At 34.6% G+C, this 21,728-nt stretch overlaps 1 protein-coding gene across 1 annotated transcript; it reads left to right on the forward strand.

The window, feature by feature from the left end:
• The first annotated feature begins 20,074 nt into the window (after positions 1-20,074).
• On the forward strand, positions 20,075-20,887 carry LOC138879701 (uncharacterized). The gene has a single exon (XM_070159335.1). It carries the CDS (start codon positions 20,075-20,077, stop codon positions 20,885-20,887), a length of 813 nt encoding a protein of 270 aa, XP_070015436.1.
• The last annotated feature ends 841 nt before the right edge of the window (positions 20,888-21,728 follow it).

The raw sequence follows: 21,728 nt of genomic DNA on the forward strand, positions 1-21,728 counted from the left end.
TTTTCCTGAAGCTCACCATGGTATCTGCCTCTATCACTTTGAGAAAAATTTAAAGCAAAGACATGCAAAAGCCACGGTAATAAATCTTTTTCAAAGTGTTGCAAGGTCATACAAACGTGAAGATTTTAATCAGTTAATGTCCCAACTCAAAAGTATTGACAAGAAAACATACAATTACATAATGGAAGAGCCTCCAGAGAGATGGGCTCGATCGTGGTTCCCACGACGACGTTATGATATGCTAACAACAAACATGGTAGAATCAATGAATTCCGTTTTACTAAAAAGGAGAGAAATGCCTATTTTAAGAATGTTAGATTTCATCAAAGAAAAGTTAGGAGAGTGGTTTTACGAACGGAGAAAAAAGGCAAATGAAACTTTTCACAGAGTATCAATATGGGCAGAAGAAGAGTTGACTAAGAAGATGGACTTGGCTTGTAAAATGTTTGTGAGTATATTTATTAACTTCAGCTTTTTATATCTGTTGTAGTGATTTACTGCTTACATTTAAAAAATTTCATACTTTTCCTTTTTGAAGCAACAATACACTAATATAGTTTGTCTTAATTTTTTATTCCTTGTTAGGTGTTCAACCTTGATTCAATGTTGTTCAGAATAAATAGTGAAGGAATCGAATTCATTGTGGACTTAAAGAAGAGAACTTGTGACTGCCTAGAATTTCAATTTGATGAATTGCCCTGTCCACATGCAATTGCTGCTATTAATAAGAGATATATGCAGAAATCTGATTATTGCTCAAATTGGTATTCAAAGGAAACATGGTTGAAAACATATGAAGGACATGTGAATACCGTGGGAGATCAAAAATCTTGGGATATACCACAAAATGTACAATCTGAGATCACAAAACCTCCCGATGTAGAGATTTTACAAGGAAGAAGACAAAAGAAGAGGCATATACCTGTGACTGAATCAGTACCATTCAAGTCTACCAAATGCAGTCGATGTAAACAAGTTGGGCATAATAGAACAACTTGCTTGTCTTCTCCAGCACTCATCCATATTCAAAGAAACACACTAAAAAATACTCCAACCTTCAATAATCCTTGGTCTGAATTTAGACTTTCATTATTGTATGACATATTTGAAATGTGATTTTTTTTATAGGAATAAAAAAAAGAAGCTCTTGGACTATTTTATATACTGCTAAAGTACAAATTACTCATTTTTGTTGCGCAGGCTTGTAGGTTTGGTTGCATTTTAAAAAAGTACGCAATGACTTCTGCGAGAAAAAACTTAAGGTTACAGTATGTGAAATACATATCCTTAACACAAACACACACACACATACACACACTCACTCACACACACACACACACATACGCGTACAACACACAAAAGAAAGACATGTACAAACAAAATCTTCAACATCTCTAAGCTGAAGTTATAAAAAATGAACTTAATAACTTCAGCATATTCAACTGAAGTAAACAAAAAAGCACAGCATAAAAACATAAAAAAGAATTACAAAAACTAAACATAAAAACCAACTAAGAAGTATAAAGCAAATATCAACAAATAACAAGGATAATGCAATAGAAATCTAAGAAGAAAGAGGATGAGAATTACATTGATACAAAAAGAGATGAGAACAACACACAAAGTACAAACAAAAACATCAGCTCTCAGGGCTGAAGTTATACAAAATGAACTTAAAAGCTTCAGCTCTCTGGGCTGAAGTAAACAAAAAAATACAACATTAAAACATAAAAAAAAGGATTACAAACACTAACAATTATCACCACCACCATCATAATCATCATCACAATACTCCTCAATTTCTCTAAATATCTCATCATCATCAGTATCAGAGATAACTATAGGGTAGTCGGGCAAAAGACCACTGAATCCAAGGAGATCAATCTTCAACTTGTCGAATTCATCACGCAACTGACTTTGTTCGACGATTACTCTGTCCATAAGAGAAAGAAGAGTCTTCAGGTTGTTTTGCAGCTTGGAATAGTCGTTCTAGTTGGGAAACTGAAAACTATCAAACTGCTGCACAACCTTGTCGAACGAGTTTAATTAACCACTACAACTACGTTCCAGGTTAAGCCTGTTCTGGAATGATTCATTGGCAAAGAACTGTGGCCTGATTCTCTCCCAATCAGCCTTTATTTGATCCCACAAAAGCATAAAATTAGCCATCGGTTTGTTATTGTGTCACTCACACTTCAAAGTCTCGCACTTCTTCATGATTTCATCAAAATTAGGCTTCCTACTTCCGCTTCCACCAGACATTCTTTCTTTAACAAAAGCTGAAAGACTAAGAATGAATATAAATTTAAAGAAATATGATAGAAGTCTATGAATGACTATGAAATTTTCAAGTGAAGAGATTGTTAATATAGACAAAGAGTTCACCTAATCAATTTAATATTTATAAATGTAAAAGTAACTTTTCAGGTGTTTTTACTGTTTTACGTTCAGAGAAATTGAATGAAACAAGATAAGTAGATGGTAAAACAAGTATGTGGTAAATGCAAAAAAAATTGTAACTTCAGCCCTAATAAGCACACAATTTTTTTATAGTAAAAAAATAATTTCAGCCTGAAAAATAACTTTTTGGATCATTTATTATATGGTCAAAAAAATTTAAATGAAAGATGAAGTAGGTGACAAAAGACCAAAAGTAGATAGTAAATGCAAAAAAGATAAGTATCAACTTAAAAAATTACCAAAACATGCTGAAGTTTTTGTCATAAGCTTTTTCAAAAACTTCAGCCCAATGTGCTGAAGTAATTTAGTTCATTTATAAAACTTCAGCACATAATAAGCTGAAGTTTTTCATCGTGCATTCAATAGTTTTGTTGTAAATGCTTTTTCAACAACTTCAGCTCAATGTGCTGAAGTTAGTTAGTTCATTTTTAAAAACTTCAGCACTTGATGAGCTGAAGTTTTTCTCCTGGACTCTATAGTTTTTGTCGTAAAGCTTTTTCAAATAACTTCAGCTCCATGTGTTGAAGTTATTTAGTTCATTTCTAAAATCTTCAGCACTTGATAAGCCGAAGTTTTTATCCTAGACTCGATATTTTTTGTTGTAAAGCTTTTTCAAATAACTTACGCAGAAAAAGCTTAAGTTTTTGTCCTACATTTGACACTTTTGTTATGACTTTTAACCAAAACTTCAGCTTAAAATGCATAAGTTATTTACTTCATACTGAAGTTTAGCATATTTGAATCAATCCAAGTATACTAAAAAACTAATTAATGCGAATAGAACAAAAATTTAAAAGACATCACATAAATCACACAAAATAATGTATATTCACACAATCCAATTTTGTTTTCGCTTACATCCTTGAAAAAAAAAATTAGTTTTTTGTTTACAAGTTATTCTCTATTCAAAATATTGACAGAGTGTCTTCATATTCGCCATAGTCATGTCGTAGTTGCTCTTATTGGGCTTCTTAACAAAATTCCATGAACCTTCACTATGTCTTCAACTGATTTACAAAAGCAGCAATACGAGCACCTTTCTTTACCACCTTGTACGAACCTTTGAATTACATTTGTCATATTATTGCATTTTTCACATATGTGCATCTGTGAGGGCACACTAAGTGTGAAAAGCCATTCATGCAAATTCGCTGCAGCACCATGAGCTATAAGACAGTCACCCTCTATTTCACCAAATTTAATTCCACCAAAGCATTTTCTGTCACACACAGGTTGACAAAGTTTAGTACTATGAATTTTTTAGCAACTCCTGTCTTCTTTCATAAGAAAAAAACAAGAAAATGTTGGCAAAGACATGCTTACTGGTGTGTAGCTGGGAATTCGTGAGAAGCAAAGATAATGAAGGAGAAGTCCAAAAAACTTCATATGTGACGGAGAGTGTCCACATCAAATACTCGAGCCCCAGGACAATTTTACTAAAAGTTAGATTTATCAACTAGTAAAAAGAGCAAATTGTCCAGAAGCCCAATGTGCTGAAGTTGTTTAGTGTATTTCTAAAAACTTCAGCGCTGGATAAAGCTGAAGTTTTTGTATTAGATTCAATAGTTTTTGTCGTACAGCTTTTTCAAAACACTTCAGCCCAATGTGCTGAAGTTGTTTAGTGTATTTCTTAAAACTTCAGCGCTGGATAAAGCTGAAGTTTTTGTATTGGATTCAATTATTTTTTCGTACAGCTTTTTCAAAAAAGTTCAGCCCAATGTGCTGAACTTATTTAGTGTATTTCTAAAAAATTCAGCTCCCCTAAGCTGAAGTTTTTTTGTTGGATTCAATAGTTTTTTCGTACAACTTTTTCAAAAAAACTTCAGCTCAACGTGTTGAGGTGTTTTAGTGTATTTCTAAAAACATCAGCATTTGATAAGCGGAAGTTTTTGTCCTTCAGTCGACACTTTTGTTATGACTTTTAACCAAAACTTCAGCTTAAAAGCAGAAGTCATTTACTTCATGCTTAAGTTTTTTCAACAAAAATATACTTAAAATTCATAATAAAAGACAGAAACATATTTGTATGAACAAAAGTAAAATAAAAAAAATACTTAATGTATATTCACAAAATAAAAATTATGTGCAACCAATCCTCTAATCAAAAAATTCACACACAGTCTCTTTAAAATCTCCATAATCATGTTCTTGTTGTTCTTCTGGAGTTTCGTAGCCGCTATCTTTTTTCCACTTTCCATGAGCCCAAAGATTGGCAGCCAATTCTCTCCTGAAGGTCAATGACTGACTTTGATCGAAATTGAAGACAACTTCTTTATTCAGCCGTATATCAATTAACTTAAGAGCAAATACACAATAATCAACACTACAAAAAGAACATGGAAAATAGTTTACACAAGGGCAAAATATAATAAACATAAGATGCATGGTAAAACATATGCGAAACACGTACTTGTTAGTATGATGCGGTGAGCTCATCCACTTAATTTGAATTTTTTCCACAGGACTATCCCCATAAAATTTATTGTGTGCCCCAAATTCCAAGCATTTGAGACAGTGTGGGATCAACCGGGCATAATTTCTGACATGTTCAACCGCACGCTCATATGTTACATTGCCCATGGAATCATACACATATATACTTTTATCTTTAAAGTCTAGAATTCCAAAAAAGTAGTGCGTAGATCTCTGGCCCGTCATTGGCTTAAGTCGAAATGGAAAGAATACTTTTCTGGCAGATGCCCATGAGATACCATAGGAAAGGTCGAGGCCTTTTACGTAGTTGGCCACCTTTTCATTCGTTGATTCTTCCTCAAACCAACTAAAGTCCGTAAGTGGTCGAATAACCGCTTCTTCTTCTTCTTGAACCTGTTGTTTGGATATCCTCTTTCTCTTTGATTTGCTCTTTTTTTTATCCTCCGTTCTCTTTTGCTTCCTTTTTCTAATTTTATCCATCTTTTCTTCTAAAGGATGAATACCATCCAGCTTAGTCATATACTGATCAAAAATTAAATCAGTTACTGCAAATCTTGATTTTGGATAAGCTGGAAGGTGATAGCAATATTTTTTGCGCAAGTAATATATGCCCACATCCATATGCTGCAAATGAACAACAACAAATGATAACATGTGAAAAACTACAAACAGCATGACAAAAACTTAAGCATATTCAGTTTGAAGTGTTAGAAAATAATCTAAAAAACTTCAGCATGTTTGATTTAAAAGTTTTAAAAAAAACTAGAGAATGCATGTCAAAAACTTCAGTACGGTTAGGCTGAAGTGTTAGCAAATAAGCTAAAAACTTCAGAAATTTAGTATAAATAAAGCTGAAGTTTTCCAAATTACAGTACAAAAACTTTACTATAAAAAATAAGCTAAAGTTTTGGGAAATACAGTTGAAAACCAATTCAAAAAACAAACTTAATAACTTACTTCATCCGCAAGATCAGAGTTAGGATCCATAAGCTCTGTAAAGAATGATTTTTGAGTATCAATTCCAGCTAATCTGAATAGATTGGAATCATATTCACTGGCATCCATCTCCAACCACTCTGTAAATCTTTGCATCAATCCACTGTCTTGATTAACATAATGGAAGGGACACCTTCGTATATTATTTCCTACTTTCCAATCTTGCCTCTTTCCTTTCGTTTATGAACTACGTAAGGAGATCTCAACCAAATACTCTCCATACGAATCCTTTTACCTTTTTTTTTTTCTGGTTTTCCTTTTGCTTGCTCTTCTTACTGTTCCATCACAACTAACTGTTGCTGTTCACCGGTAGGGGAGAAACCACAGCCATAGTGGCAGATACTTGACCAACTCCCTGATGTTCACGACGTTCTTGTCTCTCTTCATGAACAACAACAACAACAACAGAATTACCTTCTGAATCAGTCCCTTGTGTACTACCAAGTGAAAATGAACATAAATTAAAGTTGGGGATATCACTGGTTTCACACATAGGAAAACTAGAAATCTTCCTTCTCTTAGGATTTGGAAGAAGTTGCGATGCATTAGATGATATCTGCAAAAGCAAGAAAAATATAAACATAAATAAAACTGATACAAAACACACATTAGGCAAAAAAACAGCTTGTAATCGAATTGCAGAAAATAACTACCTGGTCTAAGTGTTGAGACACAGATGGTGTTTGCATTCCAACAGATCCATTTCTTTTACCTTCAGATCTGCCTGTATCTTCATGTGAAAAAAATAAAATAAATAAAAATAATACTGACTAAATTTTATAAAATAATACCAACACACGTCACACCTGTCTGTGAGCAAACAGGTGTGAATAAATGTATTTCTCCTTTTTGATATAGCTGCATAAGCTCACCAAATTCTTTTTGAGCTGCCTCGAGTGTTTCTGAAAAATCATTCAAAAATATAACAAAGAAAAAATATGTAAAGTTTCAAACTGTAAAAAATATACTTCGATCAAATGTAATAAATTCATGATCTATAGAATCCCTTGACGTTTGTCTTCTGCTATGGTTTCCTTAGGCTGCATGCCTTTCTCGATATCAGCATTTCCAGCTTCATTCAATTGTGCACCAACGTCGAGGAGTATTGGAGTATTCTCTGGAAGGGTTTTCTCAACTCTACCTTCATTTAATTCAGCATCATCAGAGACTTTTTGAGTTGTGTCAATTGAAGCACAACTAGTTTCAACTTCCACTGCATATTCATAAAGAGGGGGAATAGATCAACTAGTTTTTCTATATATATATAACATAGTAAAAATTTATACCTGTAGTGAAAATTTCACTACAGGACATTATCAAAAAGATCAGTTAAAACTTCAATCTCTAAGAAGGCTGAAGTTCGACAGTTACAAAAACAAAAACTTCAGCTCTAGAGCTGAAGTTCGACAGGTACAAAACAAAATCTTCAGCTGAAGTTTTGTTTCATGTTTTGTGTTTTTTTGTTATATATTTTTATGAACTATTATAAACTTCACACTTTATACCTGTAGTAACAATTTCCTGCGTATCACCACCTAAAATTTCCTTGCAAATAGCTAGTGCTCCATCAAACAAATTGCCCTGTCCAATATCACTTTCCAAAGAACAACTCGATGCATGTTTTTCAGTACCAACAACTTGATCATCTGCACCTTGTTGTTGAACATGTTCATCGCATTCACCAGCCGCTTCCTTACGTGTAGCATTATCATCTGCGACTTTACGCGATGGATCATGAGCAGCATGTTCTTCAACTTGATTATTTGCACATTGCTTGCTTCCAACATTCTCAGTTGCTAACTGTTCTTCATCATTTCCATCTCTGCTCAATATATCAACACTGGAACGTTCCTTTTCAACTTGTTTCTGAACATGTTGATCGCCTTCAAAAACCGCTTCCTCACGTGTAGCATTTACATCTGCAACTTTATCTGATGCATCATCAACAACATTAATATCCGATGGAGGTTCGTAACAGTTGATCACCCTATCATATTCTCGATGGTTACTCAAATCAAAATTGCCATCGTCCATTTCATTTGATTTGTTGACAATCTTAAACAACTGTTCAAACTTCTCATCGAAATATTCCTAGAAACAAATTTACTAACAATGATTAATTTGAATAAGATCAGTAGAAATAAAAAGACTTCTCAATAAATTAGCTTACCTTCACTTTTACAAAAACCGCATCAACAATAGCAGATCGCTCATCCTTTTTAAACTTATCGAAAACTTCGTTCACGATCATGTTTCTTTTTTTTATGCATGCCTTTGAACCTTCGTCGTTAACATCTAGAATAGATACACAACAAAAATTCAGATATAGAAGAAAACTTTAGCTCAAAAACATGTTGTACTTTTACAAAAACAAAACCAAAAAACTTCAGATCAAAACTTACAGAACATTTTGTCTCAAGTAATTCATTGTCATCAAAGTCAGATGTAGAACGGGTAAAACGACTCTGGGTACGAGATGATTTGCCAATAAAAGGAGCTCGATTCTGTTCTTTTGATCGACTCCGACTACGTGGTGATTCACCAATGACAGGAATTCGATTCGGTTCTTTTGATCGACTTAGAGTACGTGGTGATTCACCAGTTGAAGGAACTGCATTAACTACCTTTGAACGAATTAAAGGCATTGAATTCAATTCCTCTTCTGTAGGAATTATATCCAATACCCTAAAGTTGCGATATCTCTGTTTAATACAAAAAAGTATATTATGAGGAGAAAAAACTAATACATTAACATATTAACACAAAGACAAAAAAAAGTAACTTACTTCATGAGTACTGAACATATGATAAAGTTCAGGAAATTTAGACTCTCCCATACATACATAACGTAACATCCTGGGAACCTGAGGGGTATCAAGGTACTCATCCTCTCTTATATACCTCTCCCGAACATCTGAGAAGGGCTCATAGAACCAAGCACATAATGGATATGGAAATCCACCAAGTTTATACTCAGTTGTATGTAATTTGTTCTGCTTGTCCAATGCATGTTTCAGTGAATAAATGAGCTTCTCATAAGCCACATTACCCCAAGGATATTCAGCACAAACCTTATCATCTTCAATAATAGATGCATACTCCTCCATCACACATGACTCGGTATTTTTTCCAAACAAAATAGACTCTACAACAAGAATTTCCATAAGCTTAACAGCATCATCATCACTCTCGCATACGTGTACGTGATTCACAGCATTCTTTGGAATTTCATTGCGAGTCATGAAACTTCGAATATTCTTCAAAGTTACACCCTTGGACTTACCAAAACACCGCTTCAGAATATTGCTCTCTCGATTAATTGGTTTTTCAACATTATGTGCTGTGACCCGCAAACCACACATAATGTGAAAGTCTTCAAGGGTGAAGGAAACATCATGAACAAAAATCTTGAAACTAATGGAGTCTCGATAATTGGTGAATATTCGAGAAAGACATAGACAATGAACCAACTTCATGCTGCACTGAAAATTCTCCATAGCCATAATGTATCGAAATGTACCATTATTAAGCTTATCCCGTTGTATAGGAGTCAAGAAAGTTTCAATTAATTTCTTCAAATCATGGTTCCCCTTCCAGTTAAACCAATCTCCAAACTCAAAATATCTTTGCCCTGGTCTTGTAGGTGGAGGAGCAGGGATATAAGGATCTGGGGGTATTATGGGTTGTCTAGGTGCTTTAGGTGCTTTGCCTACTTTAGCTACATTAGGATCTTTAGGTGCTTTAGGAGTCATCTGTTCAAAAAAAGTAAAAGTTACAAAAAATAACATCAGGACATTATCAAAAAGATCAGTTAAAACTTCAATACCTAAGAAGGCTGAAGTTCGACAGTTATAAAACAAAAACTTCAGCTCTAGAGCTGAAGTTCGACAGTTATAAAACAAAAACTTCAGCTCTAGAGCTGAAGTTCACCAGTAATAAACACAAAAACTTTAGCTCTAGAGCTGAAGTTCGACAGTTATAAAACAAAAACTTCAGCTCTATAGCTGAAGTTCACCAGTAACAAATAGAAAAACTTCAACTCCTTAAGCTGGACTTCACCAGTTACAAACACAAAAGCTTCAGCTCCTAAAGCTGAACTTCACCAGTTACAAACACAAAACATTCAGCAAAAAAACATGCTGTAGTTTTGACAAAAAACAAAACACAAATTCTGTTTATCTAAGGTATCATTGAACTATTATAAAACAAATAATACTACAGCTCCTAAATAGTATCATATATTTAACTCTCAAAATTTCTAAATACTCGTTCAAAAAACCTAAATATAGAATTTTCATCAACAACATAAACACTCGTTCAAAAAGCCTAAAAACACAATCGTAAAAGTAAAACTAATGCACTTATCAAACTAAACCCTAAGAAAATATTTTATCATAAATACATGACTATCAAAACCAAAACCAGAAATTAAATCGTAAAATAAAACCCAGAAAGTTATTGCAATGTACCTGTGATTAAATAGTAATGTGGGAACAATGACGACTAGCAGTTGAAAAATCAAAACAACAACGAAAACCGTTTGATTTCAGAGAAGAACAAATCAACAAACGCGAATAACGGGAGTGAGAGACAGAGACAGTAGAGGACTAGCGTATACTTGGAGAGAAAGTAGTCTTTTAATAAAGAAGGGCAAAATAGTCTTTTCAAATGGCTTTTAACAAAAAAACAGGTACGGGTACAAACAGAAAGACAAAGCGGCTACAGGTTAAAAAGGGGCATCCAAATAGGGCGCCCCGTGCAATTTTTACTTTAATTTCTCAGAAGACGCAAGTTAGACAGACTACTCTGAACTTATTCCTCCTTGATTTCATAGACAAATGTAAGGTTAGACTAATGTTTTTGGCTCTTCAACTATATTCTCATCCTCTTTTAATCTTTTTTCTTGATTCTTTTTCTTTCAAAGTGTTGAATTTTATTTTCTATGGATTTCGTTATTGTTGGTGAATTGGGTGTTTGAAGCTAATATTTATTTTTTATTTAGGGTTTATATGAGCTCATAATTTAAAATCTTTGCAGATAATATTATCTCTTTTATCTTTCTATATGCTTTGCTTTTTATCTTTCTATATACTTTGCTTTAAGCTCTGAAAGTGTTGTTTTTACTTTTTTTTTTTTTAATAAGTTGATGGAGCATATGGATGAAGTTGAAGAATCTACTAAAATAAGCTCAACAAGTGCATGTAGGAGGACTTTCGTGGTATGAGATAATTTTTTGAAATTATCACTTGATATTAATCCGGAAAATAGGTTGAGGGCAAAGTGTAAAGATTGTGGTCGGGTATATTTTGCTGATTCAATTGCTGGAACTTCAAATTTAAAGCGTCACCGAGCTAAACGTCATAGTGATGTGTCAGAATTAGGTCGTTATCCTGCTGTGAATATTGAAATGTTCCGTGAATTGATTGCCAAAGCTATAGTAAGACATAACTTGCCTTTTAGTTTTGTGGAATATGAAGGGATAAGAGAGATACATAGCTTTTTTAATCCCACCGTCAAGACTATTTCAAGAAATACTTCAAAGGTTGATATTTTAAAATTATATTAGAAGCAAAAAGGAGTAGTTCATGATGAACTTGCAAAAATTCTTAGTATAGTATGCTTGACTACTGATTTGTGGACATCAATTACCTTAAATGGTTATTTTTGTATGACAGCTCATTTTGTCGACTTAAATTGGATTTTACAAAAGAGGGTTCTAATATTCCGCCATGTGCCTCCTTCACATGCTGGTCAAATTCGTGGACCAATATTGATTAGTTTCTTGAAGGAGCGGGAAATTGAGAAGAAAATATTTTCAATAACCTTAGATAATGCAACTTAAAATGAGAAAATTGTGGACAGTTTGAAAGAGCACTTGAATTTGATGAATTCTTTGGTATGTAACGGGGACTTTGTCCATATTCATTGTGCAAATCATATTTTAAATCTGATTGTTAAAGCAGGTCTAAAGTCAATAGAGGCTGCAATCTTTAACATAAGAGAGAGTATTAAATATGTGAAAGGTTCTGAGTCAAGAATCATAAAGTTTGTAGATTGTATCAAGAATCTTGGATTGAAGTTTACTAGGAAAAAAACGTCAAGATGTGCCGACAAGATGGAACTATACTTTTCTTATGCTTGAGAGTGTTATTCCATATCGTCAGGCTTTTTCTGATTTCAAACTACTTGATGCGGATTTTAAATGTTGTCCTTCAGAAATGGATTGGGATAAGGCAGAAACAATTGCCAAATTCCTAAAGCCTTTTGATGAAACACTACTCTGTTTTCGGGGAGCCAATATCCGATGGCCAACTTATTTTTTTATAAAGTATGGAAAATTCATTTGTTGATAAAGGAAGAGAAAAAAAGTGAGCATCCCGATATTAAGGCAATGGCCGGGAAAATGGAAGAGAAATTTTCAAAGTATTGGCAAGAGTATACTCCAATTTTATCATTGGTAGTTGTTCTCGACCCTCGTTACAAGTTAAAGTTTGTAAAGTTTTGCTTTTCAAAGCTTGATTCTTTAAGTTGTAATGACAAGACGAAGGTTGTTGAAGATAACTTGCATCGATTGTTTAAGGAGTACGTGAAATCTCCAACATCCAATAGTGCATTGGTGCAAAGTATTGTTGATGGACATGATATAGAAATGGGAGATGAAATGGATGAGTTTGATTTGTTTGAGAGTCAGCCAGAATCTAGTTCGCAAAAAACTCAATTAGAGCTATACTTAGAAGAGCCTGTACTAGTTCGCAAGGGTAATGAAAATTTAGATATACTCATATTTTGGAAAGATAACATGAATAGATAGCCTGAGTTGTCACTGATGACACGTGATGTTTTAAGTATACCTATTAGTACTGTTGTGTCTGAATCAACGTTGAGTAATTGGAAAATATTAAATTTCACTATTACCAAAAAATGCAGAAGCTAAGTTGTGTGCTCAAGATTGGCTCTATGGACATGGAGGTAAAATTTATTCTTATTGATATGTATTATGTAAAACATTTCTTACTTTTTCTCTGTAGTTATCAAGTCTTTTTGTCTATTTTTAGCGGCTTGATGATTCTGATGAAGAGCACATTACAATTGATGTGGAGAAGATTGTTGCCAGGTGCTGATATATCAAGATCTTATATAAGTCTTGGATTGTTCGATATGAAATTATATCCTGAAAGGTAGAATTTGATTATGATCTTACGTGATTTCTTGCGGTCATACTTTCTTAAATGGAAATGACATGATAGTGTTCATGATTTTGAATTTATTAGTTTTCCAGAACAATAAGCTTGTTACAAGAAACGGGAGTAGATCTGAATTGGTTGTCCTTCTTGCCACTTTCCCTTTTCTTCTCTGATTGCCGCACATGAGTAGTTGCTAAGCTTAGTATGTTTCCCTTTATTATGTGCCAATAAAGGTGAAAATTACATAGACAATGAAGTTTTGAAATACATATTTTGGTTTCTAACGGACAATTTACCATTTTTGATAGCACATATATGATTGTCAAAGTAGTGAAAGAGTTAGAAAATATTTACATGTTCTTTAATAAGTTTCATTTTCAAGATCTTGAATTCATGGCAAGTGACTCCAACCTGATGCACTATTTTGGTCTTCTACTTAATTATGATTGTTTCTTTTATTGTTCCTGTTTGATTTTCATGTTTATTTAGGCCTTTTAGGATATTTTTAGGTAGTAGTATATTTTCCATATGAGAATTTAGAGTTATTGCATAAAATAAAGTCTGATGATATAACTAATTTATAGAAAATCTATTTTCATTACAGGATGTTGGACGATTGGCAAAGCAAAATATAGAGGAAATGAAGAAGTGGTGCAGGAGGCATGGAAAGATGCAATTGAACTATAGCTTTTTAGTGTTGGTATTCAAATGCAATTACGTGGTTAACTTGGCAATTTATAATTCTTATTTGGCGTTTTATCTCGGAGGAATAAGATTTGATTTTTAGAATACTGAAATTGTATTAAATGAGTTGGATTTTTGTTAAATTATTCTGTTAAATTATATGTGAGTTGTGACAAAACAAGTAAACAAAAAGATTTTGAGAAAATTTCATGTTACAATGTTCTGTTGGGAGAGATTTGAATTCAAAGTTTAATAGGAAGAAACTAAGGAGGGAAGTTGGGTCAAGTTGGGCAGGTTAGGTTATGACCCGTTATTTGACCCAACTTGACCCGACCAATTTTGACCCAACTTGACCCGACCAATTTTGATCCAAGCAAAATTTGGGTTAAATTGGATTTTGACCCCTTTAATAATATGACCCGTTTTGGCACGCTCAAATTTGACCCAACTTGCTCAATTGCCACCCTATGTAACTAACTTCTCCGCTAGCTACTGCTCAATTCTCAGCTTTATTTCATCTCCTTATTCTAAATTAAAACTTTACTGCCTTCTTTACCTTTTCTTTTTTTTGCATTATTATCATTGTTCTAGTTCTTGGTATTATCACGTTATTTTTGAATTATAATCAATTTATGCCGCTAGTGCCTCACTCTCTTGATTATTGAATTTTCTAGGATTGAGAACTTCGTTACTATAATCGTTCTTTCTTTTTATTTTTTATTAAAATTTTAATTCTATTTGTTTAAAATATGGATAGTCTATTTTTCTTTCAAGTTATTTAAAACTACTCCTCCTTCCGTTTTAATTTGTTTTTGAGCGTTTTCGGAATATAATGGTCAAACTGACTAAGTTCCATTGTAAATTCGGACATAGATTCTTTAAGTTTTCTAAAATAAAATTTATATATTTAAAAACTACGTAAAAAGGTATTATAAATATGTAAGTCACAATAATTAATAATTTAAATATTTAAAAATATTTTTGCAAAAGACATGGTGAAAGAAAATCCTGTTTGGCTCCCGAATTATAATAAATTCATTCTTATTTAACGGAAGAAATAATAATTTGTAACTTTACCAGAATATTAAATATATTTCAGTGATTATGCATAAAATTAACTTTTCTTTTATATTTTCAGACATGGACAATTCAATCGATTAGGGCTGTTCAAAATCGAACCGATGTCTTATTGGCTTATTGGTATTGGAATATCGGAGTAATGGATGAGGAGCAAATTGAGATGTTATAATTAGCGGCTTAATGGTTTGGGGGCGGATTACTCAATTTTCTTATGGAGTAACTGTTAACCTGTTAAGAATTTTTATGTTTACACTTTTAACGTTATATTAACGGCTTAACCCATTGTCTAGTTTTATGTCATTTGTGTCTGTCTGCTTTTTTGGAAGAACGAATGTCCTTTTGTCTTGTGAAGAAAGAATGTGAATGTTGATTAATTGTGAACGAATGTAATGTCCTTTTGAAAATTTGACTAATTACTGAACTAATGTGCTTATCTGGTTTTACAAATTTGATTAATATATGTATGACAATGTTTGTAGTCTTGGTATTGGTGAAATAGGATGTATGTGTAATTGAGAATGCTCAGAATGTGCATGTGTTATGCATCTTGCATGTATTTGGGGTGTGAAAACTGTAAAGTGAAGGTGTCAGAATATAAGAACTAAATGAATATCTGTTTGGTTAATATGTGTATGACAGTATATGTAGTCTTGGTATTGATTGAATGATTGTTCAAAATTTTTTTATTTGGTTTAGCCGATAAGCCGTCCGATAATTGTTAACCGATACCAATTCGCCCGTTGTCTTATTGGACGGCTAACAGATTACTACATTTCTAATTCTATAACCGTTAAGCCGAACCGATAAGTGTAATATCTCCCCAATCCGCCCGATAAGCACCCCTACAATCGAAGGTCAATCACAATTAGACCCAATAAGGAAAAATGGGAAAATTTTTATAGTGTCTCATACAACTACTAGTTATATGACTTATATTAGTTGTATGAGGTATCTTTTTTGTCTCACAGTTTTGTGGACCCAGATTTTTGTGGGACCCAAAAGTGTAAGATTGGGGTCCACAAATTCGTGAGAAAAAAGGAGTTTCACACAACTAATATCACTGTATGAGGCACACAAAAACTTCTCGTAAAAATGGAGAAAATTACGTTCGTTTGGGCCAAATCTCACTCAGCGAACCAGAAGCAAACAACTAATAATAGCACATAAGAAGCAGGAAAATGGGAAAGAAAACGAGATGCCGGGAAAAGGTAATGAGGAAACAACTAAGGGATAGAAAAGTAGCCCGCGGAGAATTAGAACTGCTCCCCGAAGACAGCGGGTTTATCCGTTTGGCAAGTCGGATTTACCGTCTTTCATTCGATTTTCTATATTAATATTTAAATGTATACTTATAGTAAATTCTTACTGATAATACAAAAGAGTAATAACTAGTAGTGGTGTTAGAGGGTCTATCACCTCATCTAAAAAGTTTAAGCGATAGATATAGTTCACGTTTAAATACTTAATTATGTCTTGAACATGTTATATAGTTCATGTTTAAATACTTAATTATGTCTTGAACATGTTTTTCACATGTTGAGTCTTACTCTTTTTCTAGCGACAAACACGTGAGAATTCGGATGATGAGGGAGACTTGAATCAAAGTGTGACAATATTATTTAAAAGTTTAAATTGTTGAGTAAGAAAATATATTTTAAATTATTTAATTATATTTTCAACAAGTGATACTCAAAATATCAAATGTGCTGTATCCAAAGACGACTAAGGGCGTGTTTGGTATGAAGTAAAATATTTTTCGAAAAATATTTTTCAATTTTCTCATGTTTGGTTGGCTTAACAACAATCCAGTAAAATCTCATTAGTAGGGTTTGAGGAAAATAAATTTGGTTGACTTAAATGTTTTGAAAAATATTTTACCCATGAACTCATTTTCCTCCAAATTGGAGGAAAATATTTTCCCTATCAAGAGAAGGGAGAACATTTTCCAAAACTCTTTTTCAACCTTTCACCTTTCCCCTTTCCCCTTTCCCCTTTCCACACTAACCCCTACCAACTCACCCCCACCCCACCCCAACCCCAACCCCAACCCAATTCGTCCCACCCCAACCCTAAATAAAAATCTTATTAATAGTACTTTCTTTTCATGTTATAGATAAAGTATTTTTTTTTTTCATTTCAACAAATGAGTATTTTCTTTTCACGATATAAAATAAAAGTTTTTTTTTTCATTTTGACAAAAAAAGTACTTTCTTTTCATAATGTAGAAAAAATATTTCTTTCATTTCAGTAAAATAACATAGTAAAAAGTATTTTCATTCATTTTAACAAAATGATGTAATAAAAAGTATTTTCTTTTATTGCAACAAAAATAGTATTTTCTTTTCACGATGTAGAAAAAGTATTTTTTTCAGTTCAACAAAATGAGGATTTTTTTTCATGATGTAAAAAAGTATTTTCTTTCATTCTCAACAAAATGAGTACTTTATTTTCATGTGATAGAAAATAGTACTTTCTTTTTCAACCAAAAAAAGAGTATTTTTTTTTGTTATGGATCACAAATTTCAACGTTATTTTTACATAATAAAAGTAAAGCAACACATTAGTTCCTTTGGGTTTGTGTAAATTTTTAGAAGAATAATTAAATTCTTGAAGTAAATAGAGTCATGAAAATATTGAGTATTAGGGGGGGGGGCGGGAGCACATGAAACATAAGGACTTGGGGGAACAGGGTGAGGAGAGTAGCATAAATTATTTTCCTAAAAAATAATTTTTACTCTCTAACCAAACACTAGAAAATATTTTCCAGAAAATTTTTTTTCACTCACAAACCAAACAAGGAAAAATAAGTGATAAAATCACTCCTTTTTCATGAAAACATTTTCTAGAAAAATAATTTTGATGGAAAACATTTTCCTTTGTACTAAACACACCCTAAATGATATGCATGTATTCTCCTCATCCTACAGCCCTGCTAACAACTCCACCCGACCACACCCTCACCAAAGAGGATAAGAAGGTAGTGACATAACTGTATACGGTTGAGATCGTATTCCTTCGATCTGTATGCTCGAGAGGTTGTCCAAAGTCCGAGTTCAAGCGAGATCGAGTTCGAGGCTCGAGGGACCAGACCCGAGTTCAAAGACAGAGCATGATACATACTGAGGTTGAGTATGCTCGACCCCAAAATAGTACCGTTATGGATTTGCAACAGAATGAGCTAGATTCCTGCCACGTCCCCAAGATCATGGCGCAAATCCCGGAATGGGATTGTGCGATTTCGTACTAGGCGGTTAGACAGCTTTACCAAGAATATTCCTTACTGTAAATAGAAATATACCTTATTTAGGGTTGCCCTATTATGTAAAGGGGACCCAATCATTTGTAACATCATCTAATCATCGAGAAAAGAATATACTCTCTACTTTTTGCATACTATTCATCAGAATTATCCTTTAGCTCTACTGTTCTTACTTTACTTTTCTTACTTAATTGTTCTTATTGTTCTAAGAACACCTCGAGGTCACTAAGCTCGAGGTCACCACTGTTGAGTAACATTGGTTTGATTCACTTGTTTTTTTCATTTCTACTTCATATTTATTGATTATTAATTGATGTTAAACTAAATCACATATATTTAAAACCACAAATCAAATTTAATTGTTACTCATATTTTCGAGGTAAACAGTTTGGCGCCCATCGTGGGGCTAAAGATAATAGTGATTATTTCTTTACTGATTCTCATTACACACGTTGTTTTTACACTTTTTTCTTGTCAAGATTTTTTGATTCTTAGGCTGAAACATGTCTAGATCACAAAACACACATGTTCATGACAAGAAAAGTCTTGGAGAAAACAACAGTATAGGGGTCGGTGTACCACCAATAAAACCTGAGGAAGTGCCAAATATGGAACCTGTTGATGTTAATTCACATATGCTCTAAATGCGGATTCAGGCATAGACCCTGGAGGGAATGTACGCAGGGAGGCTCGATCTGGTGGCCAAGGAGCACAAGGAATAGGAGATGGGGGAATCAGCCTCCAAGTGATATTCAAAATGCTGCAAGCTCAACAAATCTCCATCGCTCAACTTCAAAGTCAGAATAAGACTCCGAGTATAGCTGAACCAGAAAACACTCGGCGTGCTGAACCAGCACAAGAGAGGTCAAACGGAAATGACTTGGGGACTGACCCCACCATTATGAGAATGCTCGAAGATCTCGCTAAGAGATCGAGTCTGGGGAAAAGAAGATTGAAGAAAATGACAAAAATGTGGAGACTTACAACACCCGTGTTGATCAAATATCGGGGGCACCTCCGGTCTTGAAAGGTTTAGATGCCAAAAAGATCATACAAAAACCATTCCCCCCGAGTGCGGCTCCGATGCTCATTCCCAAGAAGTTTCGCATGCCCAATATACCCAAATATAACGGGACAACCGACCCTAATAAGCATATTACTTCATACACTTGTGGGATTAAAGGAAATGATTTGAATTGACGATGAGATCGAATTGGTCCTGTTAAAAAGGTTAGGAGAAAAGTTGTCGAAATGAGCTATGATTTGGTATCACAACTTAGCTCCTAACTCTATTGACTCATTTGCTATGTTAGCATATGCCTTCATGAAAGCACACATCGGGGCCATAAAGGTGACCATGAGAAAATAGGATGTCTTAAAAATAAAACAAAGGAATGACAAGATGTTAAGGGAGATCGTGTCTAGGTTTCAGATGGAAAGAATGGAATTACTGCCGATCTTCGATGACTGGGCAGTACAAGCTTTTATGCAGGGTTTGAATGAAAGGAGCTCGATCGCGTCTCGACAATTAAAGCAAAACTTGATCTAGTATCCAGCTGTGACATGGTCGGATGTGCACAACTGTTACCAATTGAAGATCAGGGTCGATGGCGACTAATTGGGAGCACCCTCAGGTTCAGTTCATCCTAACAGGTTCACAGCCAAGACCATGAGGGATGCAGACAGGGAATCGAGATCAAATAGGGAACGGTATCAGCCATACGTCGATTAGATAAGCAATGGCTCAGGTCGTAACACTCCTCAAAACGATTGGAGAAATGATTGAGGCCAAAGTTCTTGGGGACTCATAAGTAAGAGCGGGTTTGATAAGCATATCAACCCCGCCGAAGCTCCTCAATTATCAAAGTACAACTTCATCATAGATGCATCGGTGATTGTATCAGCTATCGGGAGAATCAAAGACACCAAATGGCCCAAGCCTATACAGACCGATCCTTCTCAAAGAAACCCGAATGTGATGTGCAAGTATCATGGCATACATGGTCATAGAACAGAAGATTGCAGGCAGCTAAGGGAAGAAGTGGCTCAGTTGTTCAACGAGGGCCACCTTCAAGAATTTTTAAGTGATCGGGCTAAGAATCACTTCAGGGGGAGAGATGTAAGGAAAAACGAACAAGAAGGACCACAACATGTAATCCACATGATCATTGGTGGATTCGATATCCCTCAACGACCTATATTCAAATGCACCAAAGTGTCGATCACCAGAGAAAAACGGACTCGGAGCTATGTGCCCAAGGACGCCATATCATTCTACGATGAGGAAGCAGAAGGCATATCTCAGCCACACAACGACGCCCTGGTAATTTCTATCCTTTTAAATAAAATTCAAGTTAAACGTGTTTTAGTAGATCCAGGTAGCTCAACAAACATAATCAGATCGAGGGTCGTAAAACAGCTCGGCCTACACGATCAAATTGTACCTACATCCTGGGTCCTAAATGGCTTCAACATGGCAAGCGAAACAACAAAGGGAGAAATTATCCTGCCAATAAACGTAGCCGGGACCATACAAGATACGAAGTTCCATGTTATCAAAGGTGACATGAGGTATAACGCACTCCTCGGGAGACCATGGATAGGCAACATGAGAGCAGTGTCTTCAACTCTTCACCAGATGATGAAGTCACCAACAGAGGAAGGAGTGAAAATAGTCTATGGAGAGCAACATGCTGCAAATGAGATGTTTGCAATCGACGAAGTGGTACCGACTCCAGAGCCTTCGACTTTGGAGAAATCGAGCATCGAAGGTAAACAGGCAGCCAAATAGCAATCACTGCCTCCAGCCTCGATGGAATTGAAGCAACAGGTAAACGAAGACAAAGATGAGGATTTTCTTATTCCTCGAACCTTCGTCATTCCCGAAGAGTCCGATGTAACTAAGTCAACGATCGAGGAACTGGAGAAGGTCATACTGATCGAATACAAGCCCGAGAGAAAGATATGACAGGGATTCCACCGAAAATCACCACACATCGGTTAAGCATCGACCCCAGGTTCAAACCGGTGAAGCAAAAAAGGAGGCCCCAGTCCGAGGTGAAACATACTTTCATAAAGGATGAGGTAACCAAACTTTTAAAAATAGGGTCTATTCGGGAGGTGAAGTACACCGAATGGTTAGCCAATGTAGTTGTAGTTTCTAAAAAAGAAAACAAACTTAGAATGTGTGTAGACTATAAAGACTTGAACAAAGCATGCCCGAAAGATTCTTTTCCACTTCCCAACATTGATCGTATGATTGATGCCACAGCCAGACACGAGATCCTAACTTTTCTCAACGCCTACTCCGAGTATAATCAAATTCAGATGAACCCGGAGGACTAGGAAAAAATTTCGTTTATTACAAAATTTGGAACTTATTGTTACAACGTAATACCCTTCGGGCTAAAAAATGTAGGAGTTACATACCAATGCCTAGTTAACAAAATGTTCGAAGAACAAATAAGTAAAACAATGGAAGTCTATATTGATGATATATTGGTTAAGTCCCTGCGCGCAGAGGACCATTTAGTTCATTTGTAGGAAACATTTACAACTTTGAGGAAATAAAATATGAAGCTTAACCCGGAGAAATATGCCTTCAGAGTTGGCTCGGGTAAGTTTCTTGGCTT

Source organism: Nicotiana sylvestris, chromosome 10 (genome assembly GCF_000393655.2).
Source record: "Nicotiana sylvestris chromosome 10, ASM39365v2, whole genome shotgun sequence".
Classification (NCBI taxonomy): Eukaryota; Viridiplantae; Streptophyta; class Magnoliopsida; order Solanales; family Solanaceae; genus Nicotiana; species Nicotiana sylvestris.